Source organism: Morone saxatilis, unplaced genomic scaffold (genome assembly GCF_004916995.1).
Source record: "Morone saxatilis isolate NCDOM2014 unplaced genomic scaffold, NCSU_SB_2.0 Contig9, whole genome shotgun sequence".
Taxonomy (NCBI): Eukaryota; Metazoa; Chordata; class Actinopteri; family Moronidae; genus Morone; species Morone saxatilis.
In genome coordinates, this window is record NW_023340268.1 from 14032591 (window position 1) to 14047891 (window position 15301).

At 39.9% G+C, this 15301-nt stretch overlaps 1 protein-coding gene across 1 annotated transcript in view; it reads left to right on the forward strand.

The window, feature by feature from the left end:
* Nucleotides 1-15301, forward strand: part of ppp1r9a (protein phosphatase 1, regulatory subunit 9A) — a gene marked incomplete in the record, with an annotated part of 43593 nt that overhangs the window by 21924 nt on the left and 6368 nt on the right. Inside the window, 6 exon segments of the mRNA XM_035681529.1 lie at nucleotides 4402-4537; nucleotides 9116-9268; nucleotides 11839-11892; nucleotides 12520-12749; nucleotides 13999-14095; nucleotides 14826-14961. Coding sequence (XP_035537422.1) covers nucleotides 4402-4537; nucleotides 9116-9268; nucleotides 11839-11892; nucleotides 12520-12749; nucleotides 13999-14095; nucleotides 14826-14961 — 806 coding nt within the window.

Genomic DNA, 15301 nt, shown 5'->3' on the forward strand with positions numbered 1-15301 from the left:
GCACAGTGAAGCGCAAACATCCAATAGTAGTTTAACATAATATTTTATAAAGTGGACGGGGACTTGAAAAATAATCTAAGATGTTGAAAAAAAAATGCATTTAATCAAGGACTGACCTTGATTAAATGTATTTTTTTTTCATTGCAAAAACACATTGATGTTTGTATGTTTGTATGTTTTCACCATCTGATGAGGATTACCATAAGATTATAGAAACTAAAGTGTTCAAGCCAGCTATCAGCCCAATGAATAAGACAACGTCAGATATAAGTACTAACAAACTTAAGCCTCTAAAAATGTCCTTTAGATTCAGCAATGTACACAGAAAAACGTGAGGACAGTCTTCACTTCACACTGCCACTGCATGTATAATTCTCAATGCTGTTCGTCCTGCTGTCACAGTGCAAAAGCTGCAAACGCAGCCGCTTAAGCAGCCATGCTCGGGGAGATTTTGTTTGGCAGGTCCCCTTAGCGTCATTACCATATCTGAGATGGGTGAAGATGTGTGAACACAATATGTGACAAAAGTCTTGTGTGTTTGACAGTCGAGCAGTTTTTGGCAGGGGTCAGCTTAGAGCCGTGGGGAGCAGACAATACACACACACACACAGCATGGCAGGAAGGCTTTGATTTGGAAATTTGGTGCTATCCTTGGCAATGTTGCGAGCCTGCCAATTCTGCTTTCTGTTTTCTCCCTCTCGTCTTTGCTTTTTCTTAGTATGGTTTACTGTAGTGTTGTCTTTTCTCTCTGTTTCACCAACATCGTCTGCCATTGTACTCCCCATCCTGTCTGACTCTTCTTTTTACTCTTCCTCTCTGTCACTATTCCGCTTTCTTCTTCTCCCTATGTGTTGTATGCAGTTTTCACTCCTCTTTCGGTTCTTATTCTGTTCATGCCTCTATCTGGTTGAATTCATTGATGGCACAGTACACACAGTGAGACAGCTGTAATATTGGTGTTAAATAATCCAAGGCCTCAGTGTGGTTTTCAACCTCAATCCTATTCTGGTCGACACATTTTCTGTGGGACTCCGCCGTGGAAAGATAGATGGGTGTGTGGAGAGTAGAGTGCCCGGGGGAAAAGCTGGTGGCTGAACAAAGACATGTCCAACAGTATCAGAACAGACTCCAGGCTGGACAGATGCTGTTTGCTGAACTAATATTGACAATGGAGGTTTTCCACATACCAGGATGTGGCACTACAGGTGAGGCAGCCCCATCTATCACCTGTCCATCTATTTAGCAAGCATAAATAGATTAATATGAGGAGTGAGTATAATGCTGTATAGTCTAATCTGCCTATTAAATAATTACAGTGAATTACATATAAAGATAGACATTTTATATTTAAATCTAGCACATGAATACAACACTAAAAAGTTGTAATAGAATCACCCAGACCTATTTTCCCTCTCCTCTCCCTCTCTGCTCTCTCACTATTTCAGTCTTCCTCCATCATGTCTTACCCACTCGTTCCTCCTCCTCCTCCTCCTCCTACTCCTCCTCGGTAAATCCTTCGACTCTCTCTGTCTGATCACCAGAGGTTTTATGGCCAACTGTCCTAGATTTGCCATTTTAGCTATATTTAACCCTGACTTCCAGCAGCAAATCATCCAGGTCCCCTCCTTATCCCCCTGTAGTAAAATGTAGTAAAGCACCTGTCTTATAGATCACCTCTGAGAAAACACACAAAAACAGTTGCTGAATTTGGACCTAATTTCAGCCAAATGAACAAAACTACCACCGTACAACATCATACATGAGTACCAAAAACCTGAAGGCCCCTAATAAAGGTCCTTTAAATTCACCAGTGATCAGTTATGTCAATGCAGAAAAACATGAGGACAGTCCTCACTTTTCACTGCCACTGCATGGTACAATTCTGTATGGTTTAATGCACCTATACTGGTTATAAAGGTACTCAGGTGTTTACACATTAATGAAAACATACCTGTGAATATTTTATACCTTTTCTGCCAGTAGATCCTCCTAAATGTTACACTGGACCTTTAACGTAATAATCTTAAAATCTAGGCCAAGCTGACATGAGTTTACTTCAGTCTTATTACAAAAAAGCATTAACTACAAACTTTCTTCCATTGATTGTCCTTTTCAGTTTTAAAGGTTGGTCATATACTATATGAATTTTTCTGTCAACAAATCCTACTAAAAAGCCAAAACCAACAATGAATTCATACTTCTAACTAAGAATTCACTGTGGAGCCAAACCCTGATATAGCTTATTCCTTTGTGCCATAGTTGTCCAAAAGCTATTAAAAAACATGTCACGCTGATGCACTGAATGACATTTTTCCTACATTATGATGGAGATGGGCACAGTTTATTCAGTGTCACCCACATAAAGCATACGCATCTACTGTGCTGTAAACTACAGTGCTCAGCTGTTATAGGAAACAGAAAAATGAAACTATATAATTGTGGCCTGCTTTCAAAGATTTACATCTTCAGTGGGACAAATGGGCTGAACTCCACAGACAGAGAAGTCAGAATATATTGACACAAAGACTAAGAACAACACCACACACACCCTTTAACTAAGTCTATTTTGATCCACCAAATTTTCACAACCTACATAAAAAAATCAATAAAAAGAGGAAATCTCTACATGACGTTATAATAGATATCACATCTCCACCATGGTCGACCAGTCATATCTGTTACAACCAAACAAGTGCTACCTAATGGAGAAGACGCGTTTCCTGTAGCACTTTTCCCAGCATCACTTTGAGCTTTCTTTTTCACTCAAATTACAAATGTTGTCCCTTCAAGTTCCTGCACCGTACTGTATTTGTAACTGTAAGAGCCACGTCTGTATAAATAATAGTATAATAATAAGCGTAAATGAGATCAGAAGTGAAGGTTTCTGAATTGAGGCAGCACTGTGTGTGGTAGCCCTGGAACAGTGGGAGGCAGGGAGGAACCAAGACAGACTCTCCATGCGTGAGGAGAAAGGCTGTTTCCAGGTCAGCTGCTCCTCAGACCTCCCTGCTGTCCAAAGGCTACTTAACTTAGCCAGGGCCTTCTCTCTCTCTTTTTTTTCTTTTTTTCTATCTCTGTCCTGCCCTTTTAGTTGTTCCTTTACATGTAGATCAAATACGCCTCTCTGCTGGAGCGTAAGGCCTTTTCCACATCGCCTTTAGAAATATATGAAAGAGCTCTCGGGAACTGAATTCACTTCATTATGCCCTATCTCGAATCCACTCCCTCTCTCTATCTCTTCCTGTCTGTCTCCCTGTCTCACTCTACTCTTACTTGTACACATACAGAAGACGGAAACATGCTCACAAGTTCTTATACACAGTTGCTTTTCTCTTTTGAGTAGCCATACGACTATTTGTGGTGAATGGAGGAGTACATAATTCTGCCTCTTCCCTTTATAGATGTATGATCATGTAAACTATGTACTCTTGAATCTAATATGACTACGTACTTTTTTGTCCCTGTTATACAGACAAACATGTTTATATGTTTATAAACACAATTTGAAGAAGGGATTGTATTTGGGAGGAAGTGATTTTTTTTTGAGAGCCTATTTTTCAGCTTTGTCTACATTTGAATGTGATATGTATTGCATGTAGGTCCCATGTGTAACTACAGTAGTTAGTAGTCAGTAGCCCAGAGGCACAGCCTGTGGCTTCCTCCATTTAGTTCCATGCCAGGCTAATAACAGGCTGGCTGGCTGAGCTCACTGCCTTTTCACATTATTATGTGTGTCCCGTCTCCCAGCCCTGCCCTGATACGTCAGCAGATATCGCTGTCAGTGCTATGTGGCTGTGGGCCTTGGCTGCTCTCCCATAGTGACTGCTGTGGTAATTTCACTGTATAAATACACACTGCTTTTAGAGAGAGACAAATAATTTGAACAGGAATACAGTATATATACATGTTAATGTAGGTTTTAAAAAGGAAATAGGTATCAAGTATGATGTGCATGTACCCTTTATATCTTAATGCAAACTTTTGGGGGAAAAATATGTTGATAATTTGTTTAAAGGTGTTGTCCGGTCTCACTTATAAATGTTGTGACATTGTTAAATGAATAGTCACCATAAATAAATAAGGTAATGGTAGACCCTTTAAAATGTGTGATATTGTTTTATACAAGCATTTATTAGACCTAACTTCCTATTGTAACCTTTTGATACAGAAACCAGGAAGAAACAAAAGGAAGAAATGATGCAGGCCATGATGACACACTGTGTAAAACACAGTCTAGATGCTTGTAATGACGACTTGACAACTATGCTTAAAACACACTTGTTTTAAGCATCATTTAAATGTTTTTCTATCGAAATGTCCAGTAATATATATATAATCTTGGGCTGGTTGGCTCAGGGTATGTGTTGCCAGGACGGTCTACAACAGTGCATGTTGTTGCAGGTTTGTGATTGGCCGAGAGCGTCCGGGCCAGCAGAGTGAGGTGGCCACACTCATCCAGCAGACCCTGGATCAAGAGAGGAGACAGAGAGAGCTGCTGGAGCAGCAGTACGCCCAGTATGACGCAGATGATGACGAGGTAATGACCACACACGACCCTTGGCTGCTACAGACGATGCTAGTCTTGAAGGTGCAGTAAAGAATTGTGCATATGAGATTATGTATCTCATAGTGTGGATCTTACTATTTCCAAAGTGCAAACAGTGGAAGATGCCACCCTCTGAACAAGAGTAACATTATCTTATATTAATAAAGCTCATTATATCTGCATTTATCTGAAGCTCATCTGCTGTCAGTACACACAGTTCTTATATGTGACACTATATTGGAATAATTAGGCTTCTAGTTGTCACATAAATGTAAATAAGCTCCCCTTCTTGTGACAGTTGACTTGAGGTTTTTGCTTATTAACTCCATAAAACTGACTGACAGTATGCTTTGATGCTGGTACACAAAACCGTCTCTCTCTCTCTCTCTCTCTCTCACAGACAGACACACACACACAGACACACACACTAAGTGGATGCCATGTGAGCTTCAGTCCTAGAAAGCATCACTCAGCGTTTCCCCCTCTGATTCTGCTGCTTACTCACAACGCGTTTAATCCACCAGACACTGAGCTCATTGCCCTCCAGCTCATGCTATCTGTGTGTGTGTGTGTATGTGTGCCCTGGAGACAAACGTGCATGTGGACACACTGTATATACACATGAAATCGCACACCGTAGCAATTTAAATCAATTCAGAGTGTGCCCTCATTTACACACACACAGGACCAGCTTCAATCATGCAGAGATTTAAAATACAGACACACAGGCATTTTGTCTTCATCAGTGTTTTTTAAAGGCATTTCCTGGTGGACGGTGGATTGAGAGCCTTCATGCATGAAAAACTCCTCACCAGTAGCTGATCCCAGCACTCCCATAATCATAAGCTCCTACCACAAGCAGTTACCACAAGTAACCTTCCTCCTTCATCTGTCATCATTTCCGATCTAGGGTATGTAATGAAAATTGAAATAAACCTAAGAGAAAACTCAGCCTGTGCCGCCGATCACACATAAACAGAATGGCGATCGTATTAAAATTGTTAATCCATACATAGATTTCAAAATGCTAAAAAACTTGAAATCTGCCACATTTTGAGCACTGAGTCATCCATAACCCCTTGCGTAACTGCTGATAGGGTAAACAGTTACAAAACCATTAAAAAGACCTATGGGCCAATAAAAGGAGCTCATCAATATTAATGTCTCTATAAATATTAGAACGAGTTCTCACCGGGTGGGCGTGGAGGGAGGTTATTTCTCACTCTGAGTGCTGCCAGGGTAGATGTGACAGACAGCTCTTTATTGGTGCTGAGGCTTCTGTCCCAAGAGGACGGGATGCTCCTTCAGTTAGCAATAGGCATCACACACACATTGTTAGTCCATTTGTGTGCTTGATTATATGTAATCAAACACATGCATGCCCATCTGTCAGCGGTTAAAAGCAAACACACACGGGAAAAGCATAGAGACACACACACACTACAAAATGTCTGACATTTCCCCTAGTAACCTTTTATTGATACTTTTTTTTAGTTTTATGTGATTGTAAATTAAATTAATTCGGTTTTGAACTGTTATTTGTACCAAAAAAAAGCAATTAAAAGCAATCTCCTTGATTTTCCTCTGGGAAATTGCAACGGTGTTTTCTGATATTTTATAAACAATACACACATTTATATAAATATATATATATATATTGTTCATGAAAATAATCAGTAATTTAGTAAACTTTAGTAAAAGACTAAAGATAGTTTTGCTTGTTTTACAGAATTATGTTAATGTGAAGATACAGAATAAAAGACAGATTGTTCCACAAAAGTCAACAAAAAGTAACACATCAATCACGAATGAATAGAACTGGCTGATTTGCATTATCGTACTGACAGATCTATTCTCTCATATCAGCACCAACACAGAGACGCGTGAACACACAGATGCACATTTGCGTCATATGGGATGGATGGTAGAGATGGGAAAGAGTCTGATTTCTCAGGACGGCTGCAGTATTGCAGAATTGGTCGTGTAAAGATAAAAAAAATACAGTGTATCAACATTTTAGCATTACATCTCTTGAACAACAAATTTCGGCTGATGTGAGGCATTCATTTTACTTTCTCATTTTGTCTCTGTAAACTGCTTATTATTTTGACTACAATATGACATGAATGCTGCAACAGAGCTTTTTAGTTTATTGACTTAAATATTAAAATGCAGAAATATTAAATACAACTTTAAGTAATCAAAGAAAAACATTAGGTCCAACAAAACAATATTGGATACACAGTGATGTCCACACAAACAGACACAAAGAATTGAGCACAGTGGACCATGTACACCAGTTAGAGGAGCAGTCACAGTCCTTTCCTCTGCTGATTGACAGTCATTATGCCAACACCATACTCACATTAAACATTTCATAGAGCAGATCATCACACACTGAGCCCCCTCTGAACCACAAGAGCTCTCCTTAAATCGGCTTTTCCTCACGCGTGTGGTAGGAGGTGATGCATTTATCATATGCAAATTGGTGTTTGACTGCTCTCCCCATGTGTTCAATGGTTAACTCCGCCTTAAGTAAATGGGGCCTTAATGTATGATGCTAGTACCATGGCAACAAGAAAGCCTATTATGGAAATGGGACTGTGTGTCGGCCATGCATGCAAACAAATCAGGCCTGAGCTCTGTTATCTGAGTGGGAGATAGATGGAGGGAAGTGCAGGGAAAAAGAGATGAGGAGAAGATATAGGCCAAGATGATGAGAGAGGAGATAAGACTGTGTGTGTGTGTGTGTGTGTGTGTGTGTGTGTGTGCGGCGTGTGCACGTGTACTACATGTGTGTCAAAGATCAAGATAGAAAGTTCAGAAATATGGATTTTAAATAAAACAGGATAAAGGGACCAAGAATTTAGTTACAAAAAGAATGGAAGTGCATAATAATTATTGAATTATGAATATTTACATGTAGATGATGGAAAACAATCAGCTTGGACTGCCTGAGTTGTGTGATGTTAAGAGGGAGACAGAGATGTTTTCAGAGTCCCTCCACTGGAAATATCCGGCGCTGTTGGTCATCAGCCAAAGAGTGAATCAGCCGATTCATTTAGAGCCGATGCCTAATGGCCAATGCCAACATTCATTATAGTGTATTTTGAGAATCAGAGAAAAGAAAAACTGCCTGGAATACATGCAGCATAATGGTCTACATTAATGTCAAGCCACAAAATATTGTTCATTTAAATCCTGTGTAACATTCAAAGCTGAAATAATTACTTGTTTCCGGTGACTTTTATTAGTCACAGATTTTTATGTAAATCCTAGATTGCTAACATTAAGGATTAAATCCATTAGAGGCACTATCACAGGCTGAAAAATCATTAGTTTTGACCTGTAGCCTCCTTACAATTGAGGCAAGATGGTGACTAATGTTTTAAAATAATAAGAAGTGACATTCAATTTTGGCCAGTAGAACTTGTTTGACTTATTTTCTTTTGAATAACAAATTACACTTATGGCTGACTAGGCTGTCAAACCAATTTAGTTTTAAGTTTTGGCCAACTAAGTGGGTTACCCTAAATCTTATATAACTAGCATTAAAATAGCATTACTCATGCAAAATAGATAGAAAAAAGGAAAAAAAGGATGGCATGGGGGAGAATGGATAGTTTCGGGTTGGGCTTGACACGCAATGTGCAGCAGCTAGAGCAAGGTGAGGAGAGATGAGAGAAGACAGAGTGAGAGAGAAAAAGAAAGGTGAAAAACGGATGCTGCAGTTGGACAGCTGGATGTCTGACTGGCTGGCTAGTTCATCTGTTCAGGCTGTTTCGCAGCCTGTTGACAGTTCATTGAAGGGTGAACGCTTTAGGCTGCAACCACTTTTGCCGGCTGAACTGATAACTGTGGCTTGCAGATTTAATCAGATGTATTTAACTAGAGGGCAGTTATTAAAGTTAGAAAACTTCATGAGTTGGTTTTGGTCGTTTTTTCGAACTTTTTAATGTTTTTAGCTGATTCATTTTAACAAGAATCTTGGGTTTACTGAGGCTAAAGCTACCTCCAGTATGTGTCTCTCATGCATTACCATTACATATGAGTCACAGAGGTAAGCATCTGCTAACCCAGAATATAAATGCCCTGCAATCAACCTAAAAGCTTTTTAATAATACTTATTGCTGTTTGTCCAGTTATTTCCAGAATCCTCAAAGACTCTTAAAACCGTCTCGATGAATAAATATTCGGTCAGCTGCACCATAAATAAATGTTTTAACCCATTTTCCAAGTCGTGCCACTTTTTTTTCTCATCCAAACAAAGATGGGAGCCAGACATAATTAATGTTCTTACTCTGTTACCTGATTACTATAGTTGTATAACATGATACCAATACACAAAAAAGAATCTATATATATAGATATATATATATATCTATATATATTAGTGTTTCTTTTAAACATTTCATATTTTTATACACAATAGTGTTAATGCTTGTACAAAAAGAACAAGGACAAATGTCCTTTCTGGCTGCCTAAATTAAGAAATACTGCTCTCCAATCTGCATGTAAAGATCTTGTAGTTCTCACTCTACTTGGCTGACTTTGCGTTTCCTCTTACAGCAGACAGGAGAGTACGCAACAGACGAGGAGGAAGCGGGGACAACGGTGGCAGGAGGGGAGAAGAGCATCGAGGTGTTTGACTTGCCTGAGACGGAGGAGATCTTGTCTCCCTCGGAGTTAGACGCCAACAAACTCTACCAGAAGTTCAGAGAGGTGAACTCAGAAGAAACTTTCTCATCTATAATTCTCACCCTACTTTTAAATATCCCAATGTGACGATCGCACAACTGATGAGAGCCCACCACATTTTTCTCTGTCAGTGCTTTGAAGAATACATTTAAAAGAAGAAAATATACTAGAATACACTAGAATAACCACAGAAAAAAAGATTAACAATAAAAGATAGCAACACAATGGAGTCTAGCACCCCTGCTTTATTTGGCAGAGTTATATTCTTTTGTTAAGATCTAAGATCCGCTTACCCTCCCTAATTCCTAATCTGGATGATTAGAGGCGTGAATGCAAAAGCGATGTAAGACCTGTGCTCATTTCATCTCTAATTACCCATGTTTGCTTAAAACCCACAGATGGGGAGAGAGAGATAAGGACTTTAAACCTGTATTTGAATCGATTTGTATCCTGATCTTGGCAACTCTCCACGCAGCTGGCCTTTGAGAATAAATTTGTGTTGCACTTTTTGCTACACTAGCTAACAATGAACTCATCTTAAAAACTACAGCTATAAAATGGAAAATGAAGTCACTGGCTATTAACTGGTTTATGCTTTTTAGGCTGCTGAAAAGCTGGCCCTATTGATTGAACACTCCAGCCCTGTTTTTGGCACCATAACACTTGAGCCTTTCTGTAGACTGCCACAATAGCTCTATGACACATTTAACAAATGGCTTCAGCTGCACTGCAGGCACCGCTGGGGATATCGAGTGAAACCATAATGTAATCCCTGGTCACAGGATGTATACATTTGTTCCATTTTCTCTAGCTCTTGACCTCTCTCGCTCCCATAGTGCCGCTTTTACCTTTTTTCATTGAAAGGGCTGTCCATTTCCCACTTCCTCCTTGTCTCTCTTTACCACCTTTTACACACTCAAGAAAAGAAGAAGCCAGGCAGCCGGGAAAAAGCCTTTAAAATATCAGAAAGTAGATGTGATAGTAAAAACGTTGTCAACAGTGAACAAATCTCTCTTAAACCTTTTTATCTTCTTAATGTCCTTTAAAAAAATATTCCCTACCAGGCTGCTGATCAATCCATTTACTTTTTTTTGTGATGTTCTGAACTATGTTTTGGAGGTATGAGTAATTATGAATGTCAACATAGACGCAGTATTGACACACGCACGTACACACACACCACTAAATGCTTACACTAGAAACTGTTAATGAATGGAATTTAGTACGGTATCTATGTATTCCATGTAAATTTATGTATCTGCATAGATTTTTAGATAGAACATTTATCCAAATTTTAAATTCACATTTTTTAGTGCGAAGAACAAAAATTGTAATTAAGACATCAAGATAAGCAATAATACTCAATATGCCCTACTGAGGTATGAGGAAACATTTTTAAGTTCAGCTCCAGTTCATCTAGAATATTTCCATTGATGTGATAGTGTAGCCATAAGAGACATGGCACTCAGTATTAAGCATCATAAAGCTTAAATTACGTGTTGGAACAAGCAGATACAGGCTGTTAATGTTTTATGTTGTGAGTAAAATGGTGTTCTAACTGTAAATTTACTTATTTAAAGGATAGGTTCACATTTTTTCAAGAATACTCACATGCATACATACTGTATGTAAATGGATGTGGAATCATTCCTCCTGTTCATACTGGACATTAAAATATGCCCTGCAGTCCTGCTTCCAATTGAAGTGATGGGGGACAAAATCCATAGTCCTCGATCCGTGCAAAATGACTTTCCAAAGTTTATGTGAACTTCATGTAAGGCTTTAGCAGTCTGAGTCAGTTTAATTGAGGGGGTATCTTTACAGTTACAGTCTTTTTAGGACTTAAATTTAAACTTTAGAAGATACCAACTTAATTAGTCTAACTCAGACTGTTGAAACCTCACAACTTGTAATGAACTTAAGATTGCATTTTTGCACTGTGGCCTGAGGGGAATACAACATGCAAAATCAATACTGTAACATATGGACTTGAAACATTGTGAACCTATCATAAAAAATAGGCTTCAAAAGATAAAAGAAAGTACAGTCATTGTTATACTTCAGACACTCCCATAGTTCCCAGTGTCATTCCTTCCCTTTTTCTCTGTTTCTGCCTCATTTACCAGAGCCCTCATTTGCTTTCATTGCCACATCTCTTGTTCCATATCCAGTTCTTTCTCTCTATCTCCTCCTTTTTTTTATGCCTGCTTTGTCATTATCTCCCTCTCTGAGTCTCCCTGTAAATGACTGCTCATTTCAACTTCCATCCATTAATCTTTTGTTGCTCTCTCTCCATTTCCAATTCCATCCCTCTGAATTTCTCATTTACAGATTTCTTTTTCTTGTCAAAAGAATTGATGAATTCTAGCTATTTATCTACCTCTCTCTATCTATCCATCGCTCTCATTGCCTCTCCTCTGAGTGTGTGTCAGCGTGTGGAGCTGGGATGCTGTCAGGGGAGGACGGGGTCGGCTGCCTCCGTCCGTCACACTGTATCGACAGCAGGGAGAGCCTGTGCAGCCATGCATTTGATTATCTGACCGCCCTCTCTTTTCTCTCCTGTCTTCTCTCTTGTCCGCCTCTGCTCCCAACAGCTCCAGATCAAACACACAGTGACCGAGGCCGAGATCCAGAAGCTCAAAAACAAGGTAAGAGATTAAAACTATCACCGCATGCGGGAGGATGTGGATGTAGTGGTAGTGTCAGGACAACAGGGTGGCAAGGGTTCATGTATGGCGGGAAAGCTTTAGCAATAGATTTTAAAGACTATTTTACTAACAAAGTGGCTATTAATTCATTTCTTTTGTCTGTAACTTCATTTATATTTCAGTTGTGTGCCCTTCCATGTCCTGTATAATCTTCTTTCCCTCAGATCAAAGTTGCAAATGGCTGGTAACTAAATAAGAAAGTCAGAGCACCTGGTAGAATTTCTGTTTATTTCTTTTACTGCAATCTATAAGCTCTATGCGTGTGCATATGTGTACATGTTTACCTACAGTATACATATCTGAAGTGTATAATTTATAAATGTTAAATGGTAATGGCCTTATTAATGTGATTGATATGATCAAATCGATTACAGAAGTGGTGCATAAAAGCTTTTTTTAGGAGTAACAATAGATCATTTCCAATTTTGTTTTCATGTAGCTGCAGACAGCAAAAACAATACAATACAAAATATAATCTGGTATAATATGAAAGCTTTGATTCCTAGGATTCGTTTACTGTGCTGTTAAAAGTTCCCATGTTGTAAAGTTGTTTTTGTCCCTTTCCAGTTGGCGTCGGTGGAGAGGGAGAAGCAGCGCTGGGAGAAGGAGAAGAGCCAGCTGAAGGCCAGCATCGAGGAGAACAAGGAGAGGATGCTGAAGCTGGAGAGCTACTGGATCGAAGCGCAGACCCTCTGCCACACGGTCAACGAACACCTGAAGGAGGCCCAGGCGCAGTACCAAACTCTGGAGAAGAAGTACAACAAAGCCAAGAAACTCATCAAAGACTTCCAGCAGAAGTGAGTGAACCTGGGTTAAACTGGCCCTCCTAATCTGTGATTGGGGAATGGAGGATTTATGTGTTTATAGCATGTTTCACATTATTCTGATGGCATTTTGTTTGTAGAAAAAAAAACTTGTGCAGCATATGTGTTGCTTTTAGTGTATTAACTCGCAGATAGGACAAGGCTAAAGCTTCTTAACTCGAGGTCCGCTTACAAGCTTTTTCCAGAGCTTTCAATCACATCTCAAGGTTTTTATCAGCAGATGGAGTTTGCTCATGTAATTTCTGATCATATATGTAGAGGGGAGATCATAAACACTGGATCTATTACGTCGGATGTAAACAGCCTCCTTGAGCCTCCTCTTTAAGCTGTTTTAATTTTGATCCCAGGCAGCTTTTCCTGAACTGACAGTTAATGCTTCTTTAGTCTGTCTTCTTTTTTTGTTTGACCAGTTAGTTGCATTGGTTGTCATAGTTAAATGTAGCATAATGCAGTCATAAAACTTCTTCTTAACCAACTCTTATTGACTTGCAGAGAGTAGCACTTAACAGCTTGAAATGAAACATAATTTACATGTCTATTATATCTCAACACTGTTTCTTGAATGAGGTCATTCTATCAATCCTGCCACATTAAATATGTGCTTTAATAAATCATTTTAGATAAATTCCTTCCTGCCTCACAGAGAATATCTGCTACATTTCTGTCTGTGAGGCAGAGTGGCTTTTTTTATAGCCAGAGTCTTATCCCATTCCAACAGTAACAGCTGAGTTCCCATTAGTATGCAGCGCAGCCCTCCTGCTTTTTAGTGTGTTGATCTCTTTGGTCGGTCCCATCACAACCTCTCCTGCTCAGCTCCAGTCTGACTGCCTCTAATTGGATGTGGCCCTGCAGGCCAAATGGAAACTAACTGATGAAACAAACTCTCCATGCTGATCTGTAGCGGAGGACTGAGTTGCAGGGGAGAGACAGCGAGCTCGCAGACCAAGGGAAAAAGCAGGCATCAAGAAACGGCTGGATTTGGTATTCTTAGGAATGTAAATGTATGTGTTTTTATTAGATATAGATGTGTGCGTGTGGGGGACAGATTGAAATGAGTCCCACTGACATCTTTAAAAACCCTTGGATCCCTTATCGCCACAGCTGAGCGAGAGGCAGGGGGTGTCACACATGGCGAAACATGCACATACTGCAAGCGTGTCTTGTTTTCCTGCGCACACCTACTCAGCACATTACAATCTCCCCTCCCCTCTTGTCTTTGTAGAGAGGTGGAGTTTATCCAGAAGGAGGATGCGGAGAGGAAGCGGCTGGAGGAGGCTGAGAAAGCTCACCTAGCTGAAATCCAGGGACTGCAAGTCAGGGTAAATCAGATATTTTTAAGTTGACTGTGTCCATCTCTCACCTCCATAGTTCTCTTCCTGTATAGAAACCCTTACCCCCTCTGTTCTTAATGATCAAGATGGTTAGGTTTTGCCCATTTTTTATATTTTTTTACAGCCCTTTTTCTTTCATAACATATGCTGTAAATGTTTGAGAGAAATTAAATCCAGTAATCAACATGATCACAAGCATCTGTGCCACTTGTGCCACATACAAAAGGTTTCCTCTTCCTAGTACAGGGGCAACATTCTGTCCAGGAATCTGTGGGCGGTTCTGTTGTCAAACTCTGTATGGATTTTCTGCTTTCCTAGTCTTAAAACATGACAGTCGTGTTGTTTTCTGCTCAAGTCTCATGCCATGCCCCACAGTTGAATGGGCAGTCAACCTGACTGTGCCCTACCATTATTCTGCACACTGAGCACACATTTTCCAACTGCACTGCTTTGTGAATGGTGAACTGTGGCACAAGCAAGAGTGGTGGGAAAATAGTATACTCTGGATTTCAAGCCAACAGCAAGTCAGGAGGGTTTCAATGACATACTGGATCAAATGTACTGTAGGTTCAAATACTACACTGGTGAGTGTCATGGGCCAGTAAGACACTTAAGTATTTCTAAATGGAAGGCCATGTAGGCCATTAATGTATGTGCTGTTTCGAGAGGTAAATGCCCTACAGCTGATTAACATTGATCGGTTCCTGTCCCTCCACAGATTGCAACATTAGAGTCCGAGCTGATGCAGCTGATGAAGCAGAACGGCATCCAGGTCAACAACAACAACAGCAACAGTGCCGAGAGGCTGATCGCTCAGCAGTACAGCCCCAGAAGGGCTGCAGCACAAGCCAGAGGTCTGTTTGTGAGGAGAATGGTCTCTGCCAGGATCATTGTTATAATGTTTCTCATTTAAAGGAGTAGTATTTCATTTGTGGAAAAAATCATTCATTTCTGTCCACTAAGTATGAAGCTGCAGCTTAGCGTAAAGAATTTAAAACAGGGTGAAACAGCTAGCCTGGCTGTTTCCAGAGGTAAGAACATCCACCTACCAGCACCTTCTGAGCACGTTAAATCTCTTTGGTTGATCCGTACAAAATACAAAGTTTAAACAACAAGTTGTAATTGTACAGGAGGTTATGTGCGGAACTATTTCTTGGCTGGGTGCAGTGACTTCTTGCACCACAACAACAACTT